The sequence below is a fragment of the Mandrillus leucophaeus genome, unplaced genomic scaffold, assembly GCF_000951045.1.
Source record: "Mandrillus leucophaeus isolate KB7577 unplaced genomic scaffold, Mleu.le_1.0 Scaffold377, whole genome shotgun sequence".
In the NCBI taxonomy this organism is placed as follows: domain Eukaryota; kingdom Metazoa; phylum Chordata; class Mammalia; order Primates; family Cercopithecidae; genus Mandrillus; species Mandrillus leucophaeus.
Genome location: NW_012103998.1, coordinates 1,499,684 through 1,522,625, shown reverse-complemented (window position 1 = coordinate 1,522,625; position 22,942 = coordinate 1,499,684). Strand labels below are relative to the sequence as shown.

Sequence of the window (22,942 nt, the reverse complement as noted above, 5' to 3'; positions counted from 1 at the left end):
GTGAAAAGGGGGTTTCACTGTTGCCCAAGCTGGTTTTGAACTCCTGAGCTCAAGCCATTCACCCGCCTTGGCCTCCCAAAGTGCTGGGATTTAAGCTTATTTTAAAATAAGCCTTGTAAATTATAAATTTTTCATTTCATATTATAGAAATCTGTTTCTGTTTTTCTTTATGACTCAGGGTAATAATTCTTGAAGATGAACTTGAAAAGCTTGTTTGTACTAAAGAAACACAAGAACTAGTGTCAGAGGCTTATCCCATCCTAGAACAGAAATTAAAGTTGATTCAGCCCCACGTTCAAGCAAGCAACAATTGCTGGGAAGAGGCCATTTCTCAGGTCGACAAACTGCTACGAAGAAATACGGATAAAAAAGGTACCTGTGAGAGATTTCTTTGCCATATGCTTAACAGACATGCTTATTCCACTCTGGTAGGATTTTATTAGGTGGACTTCTTGTCTTCATGATGAAACTAGCTTCAAAATTTCTTAGTTTACTTTTTTTTAATGTTGAATTTATATGTACAAAGTGACACTGAATACAATTCTTGACTCTCATTTTGTAAATTAAAAATGAATATGATTTGAAAGTTCAGTGAATCATATCTCTTTTTTAAAAAAACTGAAATGAGAGAATAAATTTTGATAGTATTTTTCTATTATTAGAACTTCCAGAAACTCTTTTTCAGTTAGGATAATAAAAGAATGAGTTTGATAGTCTGGGGCTAGGAACTTGAGTTTTTCTTTTAAGATAAAATACTTTCTTCAGTCATTCAAAAATAATATACAAATGATATAATTGGTGGCACTGCATATTTAGTACTAAGATCTAAACACATTGTGTCATTATTTAATAATATATCAGATGCTTTGTGCTACTAAGTTAAAAAAAAAAATAGTCTTGAGATTTTTCCACTAAGCTGCTTTTATGTGACTCCGATTTTATGCTTGTTTTTACCTCACTGATTTCATTTTTCAATGTTTGGCACATCAATTTTTGAAAACTGTGCTGCAAACCAGTACCATATTTATCGCTTGGATCTTTATTATTAGGCTACTCAGACTTAGGCATAGAATTTGCATTGCTGCTAAAGATAATGAATGCTTTACCATCCTGTTATTTTTGTGTTTACAGCTAAATTTGTAATAATTTATTTAATGTCTTAAACAAGCTTGAACAAATCCTTAGATAGTAAAAGTATTCACTTTCTCCAAAGGAAATATTAACATGCTAATTACTGATTTATTACCCGAAGGTTTTCTTAATATCTCAGATGTAAACTGTGAATAATTTTTTCTCCAAAGCATAAATCTACCAAGAAACTCTGATATATGCAAATACTTATGCATATTAAACTTTCTGATATGACATCTAGAGCTTCTGTGTACATTTTCGACAAACAGAAACACTCAGAAGACCTTTGGTTGTTAAAAGATGCATCCTGGCCAGGCATGGTGACAGGAGTGGCTGAGTGCCCAGTTACTCAGGAGGCTGAGGCAGGAGGATTGCTTAAGCCCAAGAGTTTGAGGCTGCAGTGAGCTATGATCACGCCACTGCTGTACTCCAGCCTGGGCAACAGAGCAAGACACTGTTAAAAAAAAAAAAAAGGCGGGGCATGATGGCTCACGCCTGTAATCCCAGCACTTTGGGAGGCCGAGGCAGGTGGATCGTGAGGTCAGGAGATCAAGACCATCCTGGCTAACACAGTGAAACCCTGTGTCTACTAAAAATACAAAAAATTAGCTGGGCATGGTGGCGGGCACCTGTAGTCCCAGCTACTCGGGAGGCTGAGGCAGGAGAATGGCGTGCACCCAGGAGGCGGAGTTGCAGTGAGCCAAGATCGCACCACTGCACTCCAGCCTGGGCGACAGAGCGAGACTCCGTCTCAAAAAAAAAAAAAAAAGAAAGATGCATCCCATTCACCCCTCCTTTAGCACACTCTGAGATGTTGAATCTTAGTCTAACACTTACCTGTTATTGTTAACCATTACTGTGAAAACTTTCTTCACCTCATTGGGTAGATAATTAAGCCATTTTCTAATTATTTTCTGTATGTGTGGCTTTTGTTCATAGATAATAATGATATGGATTAAGACACAAATAGTTCGCAAACTTTTCTCACTAAAACATTCACAGTGGCCATGACTACACAGGTTTAAATTTTTAAAATGTTCATTTGAATATTTTAAGAAGCAGGTACTTTAGCCATATCTTTTTTAAAAAAGGTCTTATTTTGAAATCATTTCAAACGTACAGAAAAGTTGCAATAGTTGAAAGTCTCCTTCATCAATATTCCCTAGTTGTTGACATTCTGCCACAATTGCCTTATCTTTCTATGTATCTGTATATGTGTGTCATTCTTTTGATGGTGGTGTTACTCTGAACCATTTGAGAGTAAGTTGTAGACTTGAAACCCCATTACCTCTAAAATATTTTTGTAAAGCAGGAACATTCTTCTATGTACCCACAGTATACCATCAAAATCAGAAAATGAACACCAACCATTTTATCCACAGAACTCATTCAGATTTCCCTGATTGTCCCAATATTTTTTATATGTCTAGACCTAGATTGTGTATGGTGTTCAGTTGTCATGCTCTTTATTCTCCTTTTCCTTAAAGTCTTTCATGATAATTATTTTGTAAAGAAATACTCTGAGGTTTTATAAATATGGTTTCTTCATCAAAATTTTAACCACTATGAATGCATATACCATATGACCCAGTAGTATCATTCCTACATATTTAACCAAGAAATGTAAAAACTTAGTGTTCATACAAAAACCTATACATAAATATTTTGTTCATAAACTGAAAACTAGAAGCAGCTAGGCTTTGGGATGTGACTAAGCTGTTACATCCATCCATACAGTGAAATACTACTCAGCAACAAAAAAAAGTGAACTACCAATGCATACAATACGATAAATGAATCTCTGATACATTATGCCAAGTGAAAGACGTCACATTCAAACCACTACATACAATGTTATTCCACTTATGAGGCACTCTTAGTTGGCGAAGGAACAGAAAACAGATCAGTAGTTGCAAGGAACTGGAGATGGAGGGAGGAATGGCTTGTAAAACCTTTTAATGGAGAATGGCTTTGGCAGCACATGTATTAAAATTAGAAATGATACAGAGAAAATTAACATGTCCTTTGTGTAAGGACAATGTACAAATTCATGAATCATTCCATATTTTATATAGAATTTATATAAAGATGTATGTACACACTCATGCATATATACACATATATATCTACATATATATTGTGGTAAGCGCAGGAAATCATTGAGAATAGGTTATAACTTTGGCATTACTCGAGGATTGCCATAGAAAAGAATCTCCAATTAATAACAGTTTCCCATTGTTAAAAATATCACAGGCTAGGTGCAGTGGCTCATGCCTATAATCTCAGCACTTTGGGAGGCCAAGGAGGGAGGATCACTTGAACCCAGTAGTTTGAGACCAGCCTGGGCAACATGGCAAAACCCCATCTCTACAAAAAAAAAAGTTACTCGGGAGGCTGAGGTGGAATGATTGATTGAGCCCAGGAGGTCGAGGCTGCAGTGAGCGATGATTGCGCAACTGAGCTCCACCTTTGGTGATACAGTGAGACCCTGTCTCAAAAATATATGTGTATGCACATGTGTATGTATGTGTGTCACATCGTTTTAAAACACTTCACATTTATTACCTCTAGGGCCTTGTTACTCAGAGTGATCCCCAGACTAGCATATAAGCATCACATGAGAGCTTGTTACAAATGCACCCCTGACTTTAAATCTGCCTGTATTTTAATAAGATCTGGTCATTTGTATCCACATTAAAGTCTGAGAAATTTGAGAAGTATTGCTCTGAGATAAGGGTCTGCAACTTTTTTCTCTAAAGATTTTCTGCCTTGCAGGCCATATGGTGTGTCTGTTACAGCTACTTTACTCTGCTGTTGTAGTGTGAAAGCACCCATAGACTATACTTAAATGAGTGTGGCTGTGTTCTAGGAAAAATTTATTTACAAGAACAGGCAGTGGGACAGATTTGGCAAGCCCCTGCTTTCAGACAGTAGAATTGAGGGATAAGGTCATCAGGGAGCTTTTTTCACTTTATAACCTTCTGTGCTGTTTGTAAAAGCTATTACTGCAAGCATGTAATTAAGAATCTGGTGGGTTTTAAAAAATTTTTTAGGCTTTTTGTGTGTGTTTGTTTGTTTGTTTTTTGAGAAAGAGTCTCACTGTGTCGTGCAGGCTGGAGTGTGGAGTGCATTGGCGCAATTTCAGCTCACTGCAAGCTCTACCTCCCAGGTTCAAATGATCATGTTGCCTCAGCCTCTCGAATAGCTGGAATTACAGCCGTGTACCACCATGCCCAGCTAGTTTTTGTGTTTTTTGGTAGAGATGGGTTTTCGCCATGTTGGCCAGGCTGGGCTCCAACTCCTAACCTCAAGTGATCAGCCCGTATCGGCCTCCCAAAGTGCTGGGATTACAGGCTTGGGGAGCCACCACACCCGTCCTCTTGCTAGATTTTTGTTAAATGAATTGCATGCTGGAGCTAGCTCTCCAAAGGTTGTTAAATATTCAGAAATTTGTGAGTCAGTTTAACATCATTGGTAGCTTAGAATTGGTCACAGTGGGTGCATTTACACCATGGGAACTGGAAATCAGGAAGTGCTGCAAATTGGGTGTTTTGTTTTGTTTGAGAGCTGGATTACCAGCACACTGTTTAATGTACTTGTTTGTTGCTGTTAATAGTCTTACGGATTTTTTTTTTTTCTTTTCATTCAAAGAGCTCAATCCGTGGTGTCAGCATTGACATAATGAAATCTGTGTTCTGCTAATTAGGCAATAATAGCAGTTTTTGAGCATGTAATCTGTAGCAGGCATTGTTTTAAGCACTTTTCATGTATTTTTTAATCTTACAAGATAGTACTATTATTTTCACCACTGTTCTACAGATAACTGTAATTATTTATTTATTTATTTATTTATTTATTTATTTTGAGGGGACAGAGTCTCGTTCTGTCGCCCAGGCTGGAGTGCAGTGGCATGATCTCGCCTCATTGCAACCTCCGCCTCCCAGATTCAAGCAATTCTTCTGCCTCAGCCTCCCGAATACCTGGGACTACAGGCGCATGCCACCATACCCAGCTAATTTTTGTATTTTTATTAAAGACGGGGTTTCACCATATTAGCCAGGCTGGTCTCGAACTCCTGACCTCATGATCCACCCACCTTGGCCTCCCAAAGTGCTGGGATTGCAGGCGTGAGCCACTGCATCTGGCCTTTTCTTTTTCTTTTTTTTTTTTTTTTTTGAGACGAGTCTCGCTCTGTTGCTCAGGCTGGAGTGTAATGGCACAGTCTCAGCTCACTGCAACCTCTGCCTCCTGGGTTCAAGCAATTCTCCTGCCTCAGCCTCCTGAGTAGCTGGGATTACAGGTACATACCACCATGCCCGGCTAATTTTTCTATTTTTAGTAGAGACGGGATTTCACCATGTTGGTCAGGCTGGTCTTGAACTCCTGACCTGGTGATCTTCCTGCCTTGGCCTCACAAAGTACTAGGATTACAGGCGTGAGCCACTGTGCCTGGCCAGTTAACTGTAATTTAAACTAGAAAGCAGCAAGAGCTGGGATTTAACCCAGGTGTGACTAACTCTATAGCTCTTAGCCACTATGCTATTCTGTCTCTCATTAGTGCTTCCTATTAATTTATTAATCATTCTGCCATCTTTCCTACAAACTAACCAGTTTTTTTTGTAACATTTCCAAAATACTTCTTTTTTAAAACCATTTAACTATTGTTACTTTTGAAAAGTAAAAATCAAGAAGTTTAAACTATACTTCTTTTTTTATAAGTAGAAAGGCAATGATGAATGGTAGCCAGCCGGATATGAGACTAAGTAACCCTGTCAGTAAATACCAAACACAAATTTTAAGAATTAATCAAAGTTAAACTCACTTGGGTGTTCTTGTAAAGATATTTACTTGTGAACTCATTTCCAATTCCAACTTCTGAGAGTTAAAATAGCCTCAGGGTAAGATTGAAGTTTGTATTTTGTGAAGAAGAGTGATGGTCTGTCTTAAGACTGTTCCTATGCTGTGAATGATAATATTTTGTTCAACAAGTATTTATAGAGTACCTGGTGTGTACCAGATACTGTGGTGAGGTGAAGAGAGAAGGGCAGGTCCTCTTCTCCCAGAGTTTAAAGACTTAAAGTTAAGTTGTAAATCTACTAATTTATTGTTTTTCATTTCAATATCTTTATTTTTTTATAAATAAAAAATTATTAGAACAAGTTGGACTATGAAATTGACAAAGTATTAGTACCAAGGATTTTTTGGCGGGGAGACAGGATCTAGCTCTGTTGCCCAGGCTGGAGTGCAGTGGCGTGATCACTGCTCACTGTAGCCTTGATCTCCCCAGCTCAAGCGATCCTCCCACCTCAGCCTCCCAAGTAGCTGGGACTACAGGTGTGCACCACCATGCCCAGCTGATTTCTTTTTTAGTTTTTGTAGCTACAGGGTCTTACTTTGTTTCCAGGCTGGTCTTGAACTCCTGGGCTCAAGCTATCCTTCCACCTCAGCCTCCCAAAGTGCTGGGATTACAGGCATGAGCAACCACACCTGGCCCCAAGGATATTTTTAATTAGATGTTCACTCGTTTCTGTGTGGTCTGTTTCTTATCTTTATTCCCACCTACTCCCATTTTTTAAAGGCAAGCCTGAAATAGCATGTGAAAACCCACATTGTACAGTAGTACCTTTGAAGCAGCCTACTCTACACATTGCAGACAAAGATCCAATCCCAGAGGAGCAGGTAAGGGTGAAAACTACTGTTCTTTCCCTTGTTGGATTTATGTTTCTAATGAGCTTCAAAATTACAGCATAATTTATTGAATTTATATCAAATCATTAATTCTTAGTGCTTAACTCTGAATTCATTGAATCCGCCAGCAGACTTTTTTTTGGTTGTTATTTATAGCTAATTGTCCATATCTGAGTGGCTTTCAAAAGTGATTGAAGACATTGAAAATTAGTACAGAGCTACCTTTTGGGATGCTGGAAATGGTTTTATCTTGATCTGAGTAGCAGTTACTGGTATGTGTGCATATGTAAAAATCCTGTGCACTTGACTGCATGTACTGATATACCTTACTTTTAAAAACAAATTTTTGATAATCGCATTGGATATTGACAAAGATTACTTTTGTTCATTCTAAGAAAAACCTCTTTTCCTTAGGTCATATTATCTACTCATTATTTTTTTTTTCATGTATATTGAATAACAAGTTACTATTCAGTATTCTTAATTGCAAATGGAAACCAACCCTAGTTAGTTTAACAGACACTTTATTTAAACTTTTAGGTAGCTTACAGAATATTTCAGAGAGCCAGATAAGCAGGCTTGAATGAGGCTAGGGTAAACAGCCAAATCACTCAAAAGAACTGTTGCAATGGAGATATCATTGCTAAGTTAATGAGTGGAGATATTGCCTCTTGCTCCATCAATGCTGAATAGTAAAAATTACCTCCAAAAGTGCTACCTCAAGAAACATATCTGCAACATCCTGGTGCCTGCGTCTTTTTTATTTTTTTTCGAGACCGAGTCTCACTCTTTGACCCAGGCTGGAGTGCAGTGGCATGATCTCGACTCACTGCAATCTCTGCTGCCGGGGTTCAAGCGACTCTCCTGCCTCAGCCTCCTGAGTAGCTGGGATTACAGGCGCCTGCCACCGTGCTTGGCTAATTTTTGTAGTTTTTAGTAGAGACAGGGTGTCACCATCTTGGCCAGGCTGGTCTTGAACTCCTGACCTCGTGATCCACCCACCTCGGCCTCCCAAAGTTCTGGGATTACAGGCATGAGCCACCGCGCCCAGCTGGTGCCTGCTTCTTTTATCACAGACTTCTAAATCTGATCTGATGCTGGTACGTCTGATTAGAGGATCCCAGGTCATTTACCTGAGCCTATACTGTAAGGATACTGCTTGGGTAAGCAAGCATCCTACCCTCTGTCTTAGAGATAGGGAGGACCATAAGGTGGGGTGTTCCCTAATCCTTGGAAGAGTGTTCAAACTTCCTGGGAAATCCAAAAGAACCACAAGAAAACAAACATGCCTGACCACCTCCCTAAACTGCCAGCCCTTCTAATTTTGATTGGTTTTGATATAGCTAATGGCTGTAACACTAAGTGGATGGTATGTTCTCAGAGTAGAAAAATAACCACTGAAGTTGTTAAACTTTTTTATCCACAGTGCTTTCTAGTATCAACTGTTAGGTTTTTTTTGAAGATTTCAATTTATCCATAGGTATATATTTACTTTTTTCTTTTCTTAGCTCTGCTTTAATGACCTGTGCCAAATGCAAGTCCTTTTTTTTAATCTCAGAGATAAGTAAGTGCAAGTAAATGAATGCTCACTAGAGAATTGTCTGCTTCAAGTAAAGTGCTTTTTCTTCTATTCATTTTCAGGAATTAGAAGCTTATGTAGATGATATAGATATTGATAGTGATTTCAGAAAGGATGATTTTTATTACTTGTCTCAAGAAGACAAAGAGAGACAGAAGCGTGAGCATGAAGAATCCAAGAGAGTGCTCCAAGAATTAAAATCTGTGCTGGGATTTAAAGCTTCAGAGGCAGAAAGGCAGAAATGGAAGCAACTTCTATTTAGTGATCATGGTAAGCACTGACTTTAAAGTAACAGGTTATTTCAGTGTAGGAGACTCTCTTTCTTGAACCATTAATGTTGTTTTAGCTGAAGAATTCTTGGGGTTTTATAAGGGTCCACCAGTATGCATAGTACTTTTTCTTCTAGATGCTAAATCAATCTGATTAATAAAAGAGTAGGAATGTAACCATATTGGAGATACCAAGTCACACTTTTATATCGGTTATTTAATTTTTTAGTAAATTTGTTTTAGAATGGACAGTGAGTTGAGTAATTTGGGATATTTTAAATGTTATTTTCAAATTTAGTGAATTTGAGATTCTCAACTTTGTTCTCCATATGTTAAAATATTTTAAAATACCTCAGTGAAGCACAAAACTAATAACTGTGTTCACATTGAAAAAAGTGGCCCAGGTGTGGCAGCACATGTCTGTAATATTAGCACTTTGGAAAGCTGAGGCGGGTGGATCATTTGAGGTCAGGAGTTCAAGACCAGCCTGGCCAACATGGCGAAACCCCGTCTCTACTAAAAATACAAAAATTAACCAGGCATGGTGGCACGTGCCTGTAGTCCCAGCTACTTGAGAGGCTGAGGCAGGAGAATCACTTGAACCCGGGAGGCGGAGGTTTCAGTGAGCCGAGATCATGCCACTGCACTCCAGCCTGGGCAACAGAGGGAGACTCCATCTCAAAAGAAAAGAAAAGAAAAAAAATAATTAAAACCTAGACCAGTGAGCCACATCATTAGCATTATTTAAGTGGTTTGAGCACTTTAGTAGATGGGAGGGGAGGGGGGTGCCTGTGGACACACTCCCCATACTCTGATTTCAGCAGAATGGGATAGCTGGTGATGCAAAAGACTTAAATTCCTTTCTGTTTCTCACCATTCTTTTCTTAAGTCAAAATTCATGGGAGACAGGGGAAGGAATCAGGGGAAGCTTAATACTTGACAGTATCAACCTAGCTAATTCTTAGTTGAATTAATGCCTATGGATTTCTAAGTAGGTCGAGTACGACTTCCCTTCTATTTTAGAGTATCTGTGTGGACCCTCAAAATCAACTGCCTTCCTTTTCCCTCCTCACTAGAAGTATATAGATTACCTATACTTCTGGAAAGTTCCTCCAGTTCTCTTTTTTTTTTTTCTCTCAGGAGCCCTATGTTCTCCCCTGTCCAGATCTACATTTCTAAGTTTTATCATTCCTCTTTCTTCCTATTGGCTCCCTTTATAGCCCAGGTCCTCATTAGATTATCCTCGTACATTAAAATAGCCTCTTAGCTAACTTCTATTTTCAGTATCTTTTTCTTCTAAGCTATCTTGCAAACTCTTTCCAGATTTTTCTCCAACACTGCATTGATGATGGCTCTCTATCTTAAAACCTATAGTGATTTCTCCCTTATTGTATTGAATCTGAACTCTTCCTGTTTTCAAGTCTCTTCATCATAAGAATTCACCCATCCAATTATATTTTCTACTGTTTTTACTATAGGTGTCTTCTTATGTTTATCAAATTAAACTATAGTTCACAAATTTGTTATTTTTATTCATGAAAAAATTTCATGCTGGCCAAGCACGGTGGCTCACGCCTCTAATTCCAACACTTTGGGAGGCCAAGGTAGGTGGATCACTTGATGTCAGGAGTTAGAGACCAGCCTGGCCAACATGGAGAAACCCCATCTCTACCAAAAATACAAAAATTAGCCAGGTGTGATAGCGCACACCTGTAATCCCAGCTACTCTGGAGGCTGAGGCAGGAAAATCACCTGAACCTGGGAGGTGGAGGTTGCAGTGAGCCGAGATCGCGCCACTGCACTCCAGCCTGGGCTACAGAGTGAGACTCTCTCAAAAAAAAAAAAAAAAAAAAAAATTCACGCTTACCCCTTTGCCAAAAATTCTGCCTTCTCCACCAAGCTGTCCTCTCTACTAGTCTCTCCTTCTCCATGAATTCTTCTCTGAGTGCTCCAGCTCTACCACCTCTCCTAACACTACAGACCCTTGTACTAGAGGGACATTGTGATGAAAGATAAAGGAAGTCTTGAGCCCCAAAGCATATAGCAGAGAAGGGAAATGATTAACAGATTGATTTCCTGCAATCTGTTCATTCATATACTGAGCCTACATACATCAGAGATTAATTTTAGGCACTATTGTTTTCTATATGTTCAAGGTTTTGTTTTGTTTTGTGTGTCTCTGTAACAAAATTACAGTCTTCTTAAATAGGGGCCTTATTATCCCACAGCATTCATTCAGCAAATTACTCATTCAACAAGTAGTTATTGAGTACTTGTTATACATTAGAGTCTCTGCTGTATCCCTAGCACACGGATCAAGAAACAAAATGTAAAGCCTCCTACCTGCCTTGAGGCTTAAATTCTAACACACTGGTCAATTGATCCTCTCATTACACAGATTATATCCCCCCCATTTAATTAGTAATAATTGTGAATATCAACCAACTTCTAATATATGTTGCTTCCTTTAAGAGCTAACAGATTTATACACTAAGAATGTACATAGACTGAAAATAGCATTGTATATAAACTTGTATCCTTTTTTATTGTTTAGTGTTTTCTTCATATAGCTTTAAAGTTATGCTATTGACATTATGGGAAAAGATTTTATCAATGAGAGAAATGTATCTCTTTTTCAGGTATGTGCTTTTGATATAGTTTACATTGGAAAGGGTCACAATGCTGTTTTTTAGTTTGTGAAAATAAGTAAAAAGCTGCTGATACCATAGAATGATTTTCCCATGAAAAATTTCAGTACATCTTCCAGAGCTGTTTTCATCTCTGCCTACAGGGGTAAAGTCCGCATGGAATTAGAGGGGGAAAGTCTGCACTGGAACCTGCTGTGGCCATTTTTTTTCTGTTGTTGCTGCTTCTCTAGTGGAGTTACTGCAGCTTAGGGATGGTTCCTGGAAGTGGACACGTTTTACAAAAACGTTTTTTAAATACACGCCAGCTCTTCGAGAAGCACTTTTTTCCTTCCGTCATGCTTCATACTATATTGTATTGTACTAACCCCTCATGCTGGGATGAGCGACTGCCTAGCAAGCAACCCACTGCCTACTAACATCAAGAGGGGCTAAATAAAACTGCATTTTCCTTGCAAGGACAACTTCTACCGTATGAATATATGTTATATTTATGTATTATATTTTGTACAATAGTTGATCTTGAATGAAGACTTTATTTCATTTGTATTTTTCGTGGTACTACAAAATGTGTAGAAGTTATGGCTTTACTTTCATTAGGGTCTTGTGAGGTGGTTGGCAAGTAAGTTAAATTGTGTGTTGCATTTTTTCCATGCTGTTTTAACTTGTAAATATACATGTATACATGTTGAAGATATTATTATTATCTAGATTACTTTAAGCCTTTTATCTGACGTATTATCAGTGAAAACCATGCTGCTCATTCCCTAATACAGTGGTTCTCAAACTTTAATGTGTATCAGAATCAAGATGAGGGCTTGTAAAATACAGCTGGTCCCTACTCCCAGAGTTTCCATTTCAGGAGGTCTGGGATCAGGCCCAAGAATTTGCATTTTTAACAAATTCCTAGGTGATAAATGATAATGTTGGTTCAGGGAACACACTTTCAGAACCACTGCTTTAATATTTTAAATAAGATAATATGTGAGGTGTCTTAAAAACCTTCATCAAATCCCCATCTCATTTCATTTCTTAGGCATTTTCTCTCTTACAAAGTTTCCTGGATTTATAAATTTTCATTGATTTTACTAGAAAGTTTTATTTAGCTTTTATTTATTTATTGTTCTTTTTAAGAAAAAACTTAAACTGAGAGTTTGAATTAAAAGTTTAAATCATTGCTAGGTCCTTAGTTATTTTTTTTTCTTTTTTCTTTTTTTTTTTTTATTTGAAGCCGTGTTGAAATCCTTGTCTCCTGTAGACCCAGTGGAACCCATAAGTAATTCAGAACCATCAGTGAATTCAGATATGGGAAAAGTCAGTAAAAATGATACTGAAGAGGAAAGTAGTAAATCCACCACATCAGACAATGAAATAAGTAGGACTGAGTATTTATGTGAAAACTCTCTAGAAGGTAAAAATACAGATAATTCTTCAAATGAAGTCTTCCCCCAAGAAGCAGAAGAAAGAATGTGTTACCAGTGTGAGAGTGAAGATGAACTGCAAGCAGATGGAAGTGGTCTGACCACTGCCCCTCCAACTCCCAGGGACTCATTACAGCCCTCCATTAAGCAGAGGCTGGCACGGCTACAGCTGTCACCGGATTTTACCTTCACTGCTGGCCTTGCTGCAGAAGTGGCTGCTAGATCTCTCTCCTTTACCACCATGCAGGAACAGACTTTTGGTGATGAGGAGGAAGAACAAATAATAGAAGAAAATAAAAATGAGATAGAAGAAAAGTAAGAACCAAGATTCATATGAAGTGATTTTAGATTGTTCCTTTTACAAAAGTGTTTAGCTTCAAGACTGGAAAGGGAATATGAGTGTAAGTTTACTATATATAAAGCTAAGATGTGGATTTACAGGAAGAACCCTGGTTTGAATAACTGATCTGAAAGTAGTAGTTACCTGTAAATGGCAGATCTTTTAGGAAAATAAGAGAAAGGTAAGGGCTCTTTTGAATAAACTGCTGTTTTATTTGTGGCACAACTGATCAATCTTGGAAATTCTTTAAGTATTTTTAATAAGAAATGAATTATCATTTCTTGCCAGAATTTGCTACCATAAGGTGATTGGGAAAATTCTGTTGCAAGAACATTAACATTTAGTATGACTCCTTTTTACTGTATTCTTGCAGTTAATAACTGCAGCTATTATGTTAATAACAAGTTGTTTGTATTTTATTTTTGTTTATACCAGTCTTAAAACAAAGATCCAGGTTCTGAATAAAAAAATTAATTGATACAATTGATGTGTGCTGGGGTTTGGAACTAAAAGTAGTTTCAACAGTGCAGGGGTTATGACATTTCTTATGTTTCCTTGTTCGTGTGCATATTTAGTAGTTAATTTTAAGATGTCCTAGTGATCTTTAAAAGAAAAACATTGTACGGTTTTTTAGAATTACACTTTCACCTTTCTTTCTGCAATTGAAAGTGATGATGTCCAAGTGGGATTCTTGTACTCCAAGGCCCTACCCCCAATTTAGCAAGCAGAAAAATGTTCCTTGTATCACTTTACCTTGGATAATTGGGTACCATTAACATAAACAGGTCACAATGCTGCTGTTGTCTAGCCCTGTCCACCTTAATGAGATTCAGAAAACATCCTGTCAGCCTGCTGGAAAGCATCCTTGCCTCCTTAGTATTTCATTTACAAACTACCTCTTAACAGAGACTGCTTTTCAAATTGGCCAATCTCATCTGTCTTGTGTTGTGATTGCATTTTCAAAGAGTAATTATTTTCAGCGTATACAGTTTTGAGACCTGTAGCTCCTATGCAGTACATAGTTCTATAGACATTATTTGGGAGAAATGTAGGAATAACTCAATTTATGTTGCTGTCCTAGAAAGGAAATTGCATGATGAATCTAGATTGTCTTTAGAGTAAAGAAACACATTCAAATTCCTGTAACTTATCACTTTTAGTGAGTAAATTTACTTATACCGAAGGGGATTTTTTTTCTTTTAGGAATCTAAGGAAATTTACTTTTTAACCTGAGAAAAAACTTGATTTTGCTTTATATAAATAGTAGAGATTATTGTACTATAAGTGATTTTGCCTTTTTGCCAAAATCCTGGAACTTATCTATAATTAACCTCTTAGGAGCAATACCTTAGGTTGGGCCTTGCTTTACTACTTAGAAATAGCTAAATTTCAATTTTAAAAATCTTTATGTGTTATAACTGTTAAATTCTTCAATAATACTTAGGGTTTACTTTCTTATTTAAATCGCTTATTTAGTTTACTGATTTCTTTTTCTTTGGATTTAGAAGAGGCAATTATGGAAAAACTTGGTAATCTCTCTCTTAACCTATAACCTTACACAGGAAAGAATTAGAGTTTAATAATTTTTAATTATTTTATTGTATGTTATTTTTATTACACAATTGTAATAGCTATGCAGTTGAAATAGCTATGCAATTGACACTTAATTAGAAAATAAAGCTACAAAGTTTGGGGGAAATATCTTCAAAATGTTGTATCAGTTTTATTCAGTGCTCTCTAAGGTGATACCTTTTTAATTTTGAAGGACTAAATAATTTTAATCAAGAATTTCCAGTCTTTCAGTCTGATCTGTTTCATTCACTACTTGTTACATAATCCAGTGAAAACTCTACTTATTGAAATTATGGCATAAAGATCTTGCAGCTTTATTTGAATATTTATTCTTTTGTATAGTTTTCATCTTTTAAAATATTTAAAATATTTTCTAGATAAAGTATTATCTTCTCTGCACAAATTCCTGGAGTAATTTTCTCTCATAATATTTGAAGTCAGTGTTTCTCGGTTGTATTAGTGGGGTAACTACATCAAAATAAAGTCTTATTTTTAAAATGCAAATTTTAGACCATACTCCCAGTGATTCTTAGTTGGTCATTTTGGAATGAGCCGTAGATAATGTTTATGTCCAATAAAATCTAGGAACCTCTGTCTAGGACTTTGCTCTTCTTGCCATGAATACCTTAGGAAGTATTTAAAAACAGACCAATGCAATATAAGTAGATTTTCTTGTTTGTTACTTTTCTAAGAATATTTTACTTCCCTTAGCAGGCTTTTGACTAGCTTTCAAAGCTGCCACCCTGGCCGGGCGTGGTGGCTCACGCCTGTAATCCCAGCACTTTGGGAGGCCGAGGCGGGCAGATTTCCTGAGCTCAGGAGTTCAAAACCAGCCTGGGCAACATAGTGAAACCCCATCTCTACTAAAAATACAAAAAATTAGCCGGGCGTGGTGGCAGACGCCTATAATCCCAACTACTCGGGAGGCTGAGGCAGGAGAATGGCATGAACCTGGGAGGCAGAGCTTTCAGTGAGCCGAGATCATGTCACTGCACTCCAGCCTGGACGACAGAGCGAGACTCCGTCTCAAAAAAAAAAAGCTGCTACCTATATACAGAAGAATCCCTCTGGGGAAAAAAATAAAACATTGCAGGGAAAACTTACAATTGTGCTTTTTAAGTTTTACAGTATGATTTTTAACAGTATGATTCTTATCAGGAGTATCTTCCTGACAGTTTTTAATACAGATGTTTCTGTAGTTTGTTTTACCAGGACAAACCTAGTACTTAATGGAAGAATGCATGTGAGAGTCTATTTAGGTCACTCTTGAAGACAGAATTTTTACCCTTTGTCTACCTCCAGGTAGGAAAGTTCATTTAAAACTCAGTTTTCTTAAAATAATAGCAATATTCTGATTTACATAAGAAAAGTTATAAAGCTTTTAGTGTTAAAGCATTAAAAAAATCAAGTCCTGATACATTCCACAAAATTGTAAGTCAGTGGAGTGTGACCTTACAGATCATTTCACTCTGGTGACTAACTCTTCACTTCCCATCAATAATGTAAAATATGAAACTTTTTTGACAAATTATGAGAAATCATATGGGAGTAAAAGTTCAACTGATTTGGTTTAATCGTAGTATATTGTTCCTATACCCAAACCAAAGAAACAGGTTAAATACTATAAGAGTGTGTTATAGCTCGGCTAAATCATTGTTTGAACTAAAGTAGGTATTATACTAAGAATGACAACCACACAAGGCCTAAAGATTGATTTATTTTTCCAATTCTACTTACAAGAAAATAGCTATGCAGTTCACATTTAATTAGAAAATAAAGCTACAAATATTTTAGAAGAGAAAATATAGAAAAAAATTCAGTAACAATTCATTGATCTGTCATCATAGACAGGTGATTAATTTGCCTAAGTTAACTTCTCAGCTAACTAAAATCCATTTTAATAATTTAGTAACTAAATGCACTACTTCTCTACTTTGTCTAGAGTATATAGAATATAATTTAACTTTTTCTGTCATCTTTAGGAATATCAGTTTCTATCATGGGGTGATAAACAGAAACTCATCCTCAGGGGCTACTGAGATATATGTCAGGTACCCCTTTACAACATGACCTCACATTGGTGTGCTTTTTTGAGTTATGTCTGTTTTTCACAGTTTCTCTATCTTCCCTTATAATCAGCTGTCACTTTTGCTGCTGTCTTGTGTGCCTGCCTCCTGCAATAGGCCCCTAATTTGCTGCTTCTAATCTGCTGTGGACTGAGAAACCAGATTGCCAAGCTTGCTAGAATTGTGTCTAAAATAAGAGTAAGTAGACTGAAAGAGAGCTAAGGGGCTTTTCTGTCAGTAAAGTGCATGGACTTTGTGATACCTGTTTGACTGCTTAGCATTCTTTTGTTTGCCTCTTAGTTCTTTACTAAAAACTTGCCAAAACAAATAGTTGGCTGAATATATGATTGCCATATATTTGAAGTTCTAATTCAGTTTTTATATAATGATGTTTCTAGGACTTCCATTAATGAATTCAACTATAGGAGAAATTTGACTATCATTTTTGAATAAATAATTGTGTATATTTCAGAAAAATGTTAAATATATAGTTCTCATTCATTGTTCTTAGTACAGTACACAGATTTAAAACTTATGGCACTATAAATGTAACTTCAACTCCGTTCATCAAGATTTACGTTCCAGAACTATTGGTATGAGACTAAAGATGGCTAATTTGATAAGAACTGGCTAACTTGAATATTTGGGGAATGAGTCATTCTAGATACCCCAGTTTCCTGCAGAGCTTGAACCTCTTTCAGCACTAAAATTTTTTGGAATAATCTCTGAAGGAAATCTTCATAAAATTGATATGCATTACTGTCTTCTTAAATAGTATATGAATGTATTTTAATTTGGTATCAAAATGATCATTAACATTATTTATTATAATCTGATAGACTAATCGAAATGGCTCCATTCTGCTGTGCTCGTTTTAGTTTTCATGTCTTTGTTTTTTAACAGTCGTTTTTCCATTTCTATTACTGCTTGCTTAAGTGTGCCTGTAGCAGTAGCCCTTCTCTACCTTCATAATGTGCCTTCTGATCTGCTTTCATTTTGGAGACCAGATTACTAAGTTTATTAGACTTACCTGTAAAGTAAGAGTAAATAAACTCAAAGTGAAGACTTGAGGAAGTGGATTATGCTTAAATGCATGGATTTTGTGACATCTGTTACTTTACTACCTGTTTCATTGCTATCATTAAAATAAGTGAAGTTACCAAATTAGATACCTGCTCTCAAAATAGAAAAGTTGTTATTGTACAAAAGAAACCATTTTGTTTACATACTTTACTTTCTCTAAAATTAGTTCTATACTGGAATTATTTGGCGCTGATTAAAACTGGTCCACTCAAGTTAGCATTTTCTATAGTATTTTCTATTTGAATTGGAGACTACATGCTGTTAAGAATTTCATCGGCTTTTTTTTTTTGTTCTTTTGAAACAGTCTCGCTCTGTCGCCCAGGCTGGATAGAGTGCAGTGGCGTGATCTTGGCTCACTGCAAGCTCCGCCTCCCAGGTTCACGCCCTTCTCCTGCCTCAGCCTCCCAAGTAGCTGGGACTACAGGTGCCTGCCACCACGCCCGGCTAATTATTTGTATTTTTAGTAGAGATAGGGTTTCACCATGTTAGCCAGGATGGTCTCGATTTCCTGACCTCGTGGTCCACCCGCCTCAGCCTCCCAAAGTGCTGGGATTACAGGCCTGAGCCACCGTGCCCAGCTGGCTTTTTTTTTTTTTTAAGAGAGAAATATATCTTCATTTCCAAGACATGAAAATAGATTTAAGCCCTGAAAAATAAGAAAACATTCACCATTAATGTCACAGAGACCTGAGAAGTAATAAAATTTATAGACTATAGGCAATTATACCACAAAGAATTTATTTTTTGATTATGCTAGTTTTAAAAACAGGGTCTTTATTTTTATTCAGCTATAGTAAGTGTATGTTAAAAGCTTACCAAAAGTTATCAGTGTTAGCTCTAATGATACTGGCAGATATTTGAATGACTAAATTCCCACTGTCATTCTGTACTTGGCATGATTAAATTGTAATTTAATATTAAATAATTAAGCAGGATCACTTTTCTCTCTTGAATGAAAAATAAACAAAATTTGCATGTTATAATATTTGCAAGTAGAAGTCACATCTGTGTAGAAATGGATATCCTAGCATCAAACAACTTATTTTTAGCAACATGCTGATTGTGTGTTAGTAAGCATATATTGACTTTTGCTTTCATTACAAAGTAATTGTCAAATCAATCTGTTTATTTTATGACCATGCCTCAGTCAGCATTCAGTTATCTATGCTAATGGAAGGGATCTGTGGTATAATAATCATAAAAGATAAGTGGTCCAGGCTGGGCATGGTGGCTTGCGCCTGTAATCCCAGCACTTTGGTAGGCTGAGGCGGACGAATCACGAGGTCAGGAGTTACAGACCAGCCTGACCAACATGGTGAAACCCTGTCTCTACTAAAGATGCAGATAGCTGGGTGTGGTGGTACCTGTCTGTAATTCCAGCTACTCAGGAGGCTGAGGCAGGAGAATCACTTGAACCCGGGAGATGGAGGTTACAGTGAGCCAAGATTGCGCCATTGCACTCCAGCCTGGGTGACAGAGCGAGACTTAATCTCAAAAAAAAAAAAAAAAGATAGGTGGTCCAAACCAGTTTCTTGAGTTGAGACTGCCATTATAGAAGAGAGAGTCATGATGCCAAAGCCAGGTTAGTGATAGAAGAAGAAAATTTCTGAGTGTAGTTGTGAGAGAAAAATGATTCTATTCAGTGTAATTGCTGTAATTCATTCAAAAAGAGGATGAATTGATTCAAAGATTCACACATGTAAAAGTTTAGCATGAATAAGGAGGAATTGATTTTATAGATATTCTAAAATGTGTGATAAGCTGGGGCTTAGTGGCTCACACCTACAATCCTAACACTTTGGGAGGCTAAGACAGGAGGATCTCTTGAAGCCAGGAGTTCAAGACCAGCTTAGGCAAGAAACAGCAAGACTTCGTCTCTACAAAAACTTAAAAATTAGTTGGATGTACTGGCACATGCCTGTAGTCCCTGCTGCTCAGTAGGCTGAGGCAGGGGGATCACTTGAGCCCAGGAGGCCGCAGCTGCAGTGAGCCATGATTGCACCATTACACTCCAGCCTGGGCAACAGAGCGAGAGACCCTGTCTCAAAAATAAATAAATGAAAACAGGCTGGGCATGGTGGCTCATGCCTGTAATTCCAGCAGTTTGGGAGGCTGAGGCGGGCAGGTCACCTGAGGTTGGGAGTTCAAGACCTGCCTGACCAACATGGAGAAACCCCGTCTCTACTGAAAATACAAAATTAGCTGGGCATGGTGGTTCATGCCTGTAATCCCAGCAACTCGGGAGGCTGAGGAGAATCGCTTGAACCTGAGAGTCGGAGGTTACAATGAGCCGAGATCATGCCAATGCACTCCAGCCTGGGCAACAAGAGTGAAACTCGGTCTCAAAAAAAAAAAAAAAAAAAAAAAAAAATGAAATGAAATGTGTGATAAATTAAAGTGCATATAGTATTTTTTTATGTTATACATTTTAATGTATTTTAGCTTATCAGCAATGAAATTAGTTTTATCTCTATGTATTGAACTTCATTTAGCAATGTATTATTGCAGTAGTACAGTATTTAAGCTGCATATTCTTTTGACTGCGTTATCCTTTAAAATGGGTATATTCTATGAGATATGGTTATGGATATATGTATTTCCTCTCCTATTTATATCTTAAGATTTTCTTAAAGTAAGGGATAATTTTACTGTTTCAGGCTTTATGTTTTTTAGTTTTATATCATTTCCTAAAGGTTAGCTACCTACAAATGAATATTATTGAAGAATTTTTCTAAACCTAAAGCATGTCTTTTATAAGTTTACTCTTTTATAATATCCTAAACAAAGCATATCCTTTTCCCCTTCCTTAAGTAAATTCTTAAGGAAATTAACTTCATTTCTAAATCAGAGTATTTTCTGCACTTTTATTGCACCAATCTGTTACCTTCTGTTCATACCATGACTTAAATAATGCTTACTCAGGCACAGTACTAGCAGCTGACAACGTACAGAAGGCTCCAGAAATATCACTCCTATCCCTTAAAGGTTGGTGTATGGTTCTGGTACAGTCTTGGAGGTCCATATGAGTGAAAAGCCCAGAAGTCGACCTGAGCTGAAAGCACTCCCAAGGAGTTTGGTTTTGTTTGGGTTTGTTCTAGGTATGGTCCCAGGGATCCCAGATCAAACCAGGCCCCTGGGCCTATCCTAGAACCAACCTAAACTCGCGCATCATTCCTGGAACATCAAGAGTGTGAAGACTGAAGATTACCTGAGGCCTACCAGACATCCTATATTCACCAAGATTCACATTTTTTGGTATGTGTGCCTACCTTTTAGCAAAAATTGGTTGGTTAATCCTTCTAAAATTAGAGGGATGACATTGGGTAACAAAGTCTTACCAGCCTATGGCATTATAGTAATTTCTCACAATAGAAATTCCATACAGTTATTATTAATTGCCAGTGAAGAGAGTTATTCTTGTTTATTATAAGTTCTATATTTTTAGCGGAAGCAACTTAGCCCTAAAAAACCCCAAAAATCAACTTCTCCCTCCAAATTAAACTCTCCCCCAAATTTAAATGTTTTTCTACTTGTTTTCTTAAATGTTTTTCTACTTGACACTGTTATATCAGTCTCATGTAACTGAATAATTGTTCATAATTTCTGAAGGGCATTTAGTCTTTGCCATCTGGCTCCAGTGCCAAATGATTTTAAATTCTTGTTTCTGGAGACTAATGACTTTTTCCTTAATTTATTATCAAATTTGCCACATTTTAGAGCTCACGTTTAGAAGTTCTGCTATGGTTAATGAAAACAAGCTAGAATGATACAGTAGAAATGGGTTAATACCTCACATTTTACATTAGTATTTTGTAGAAGATTTTTAGTAAGTTTCTCTATTTTTATGCCTTGCCACTCTGGATTTTAAAAATATTCTGACCTAGTTGATCCATCACATGGTCTCGTATCAACTGTTGCATCGCTATAGTCACATACATGTTTTGCTGTTTAATTTAGAAGACAATATTTCTGAAAAAGTATGAAAGGACCCCAAATCCAAAAGTTATGGTGCACAATGAAAATGTATGTTTTTAATAATGCTTGCTTCTGCAGTAGGTATAGACCATGTTTGAAATAACCACAGACTAATCAGAAACTCCACATGTGAAAGGAACTTGAAATTGTGCTGTTCCTCCAAGCTTATAACACCAGCAAATTGGGTCAATAGGTTATTCTTTAAAATAGGACTGTGAGCCTGCAGAGGCTCACTCTGAAGAACTCAGCTGTGGAGTTAGTTCTGTACTATATCCATCACAACAGACATGCTTCATCCCATAGACTTCTTGACATAGCTTGAAATGAGTGAACCCATCCTTGATTTATATACAATATATGTTCTCAGTATTTTGGGAGCCTTTCCACTTTTTTAAACATTGTTCTTTATGAACACTGAAAATAGGAATTTGTGAAGAGTTAAAAAGTTATAGTTGTTTACATAGTTTTTGAAGTCCGTATTCAATCCAGACACTTACTTGAGTGTTAAACTGTGATTTTTAAAAAATATCATTTGAGAATATTCCTTCAGAGGTATTTTCATTTTTACTTTTTGATCAATTGTGTTTTATATATTAGGGTAGTACATTTCCTATCCTACCTGAAGACTTGAGATTATAGCCTTTTGGGGGATAGGCAAAGTACTCTCTTTTTTTGCATCTTTTAAATTGTGATTTTTAAAAACACATGTAAATTTTACCATCTTAACCATTTTTATGTGTATAGTTCAGTGAGATTAAGTTCAGTCACACTATTGTGAAACAGATCTCCAGAATTTTTTCACATTGCAAATCTGAGACTCTATACCCATTAAACAACTCCCATTTTCCCCTTCCCCACAGCCCTGGCAACCATCATTCTACTTTTGTCTATGAATTTCACTACTTTAGATACCTCATATAAATGGAATCATACAGTATTTGTCTTTTTGTAGCTGACATATTTCACTTAACATAATGTCCTCAAGGTTCATCCATATTGTAGAATGTGATAGGATTTCTTTCCATTTTAAGGCTGAATAATATTCCATTGTATGTATTTACCACATTTTTTTATCCATTCATCTGTTGGTGGACATTTGGGTTGCCTCCATCTCTTGGCTATTGTGAATAATGCTGCTATAAACATGACTGTGCAAATATCTATAATTTTTTT

At 36.9% G+C, this 22,942-nt stretch overlaps 1 protein-coding gene across 7 annotated transcripts in view; it reads left to right on the top strand.

The window, feature by feature from the left end:
• The window catches only part of VEZT (vezatin, adherens junctions transmembrane protein), an 85,620-nt gene extending 72,064 nt beyond the window's left edge, over positions 1 to 13,556 (top strand). For 6 of the 7 annotated variants that reach the window (XM_011990326.1, XM_011990331.1, XM_011990328.1 and 3 more), the window contains 4 exons: positions 179 to 372; positions 6,710 to 6,810; positions 8,461 to 8,668; positions 12,544 to 13,556. In XM_011990326.1, coding sequence (XP_011845716.1) covers positions 179 to 372; positions 6,710 to 6,810; positions 8,461 to 8,668; positions 12,544 to 13,052 — 1,012 coding nt within the window. In that variant the 3' untranslated portion in view covers positions 13,053 to 13,556. Of the gene's footprint in view, positions 1 to 178; positions 373 to 6,709; positions 6,811 to 8,460; positions 8,669 to 11,221; positions 11,307 to 12,543 lie in introns of all 7 variants that reach the window. The other variant, XR_001007165.1, reaches the window with a different exon arrangement.
• Positions 13,557 to 22,942: the final 9,386 nt, after the last annotated feature.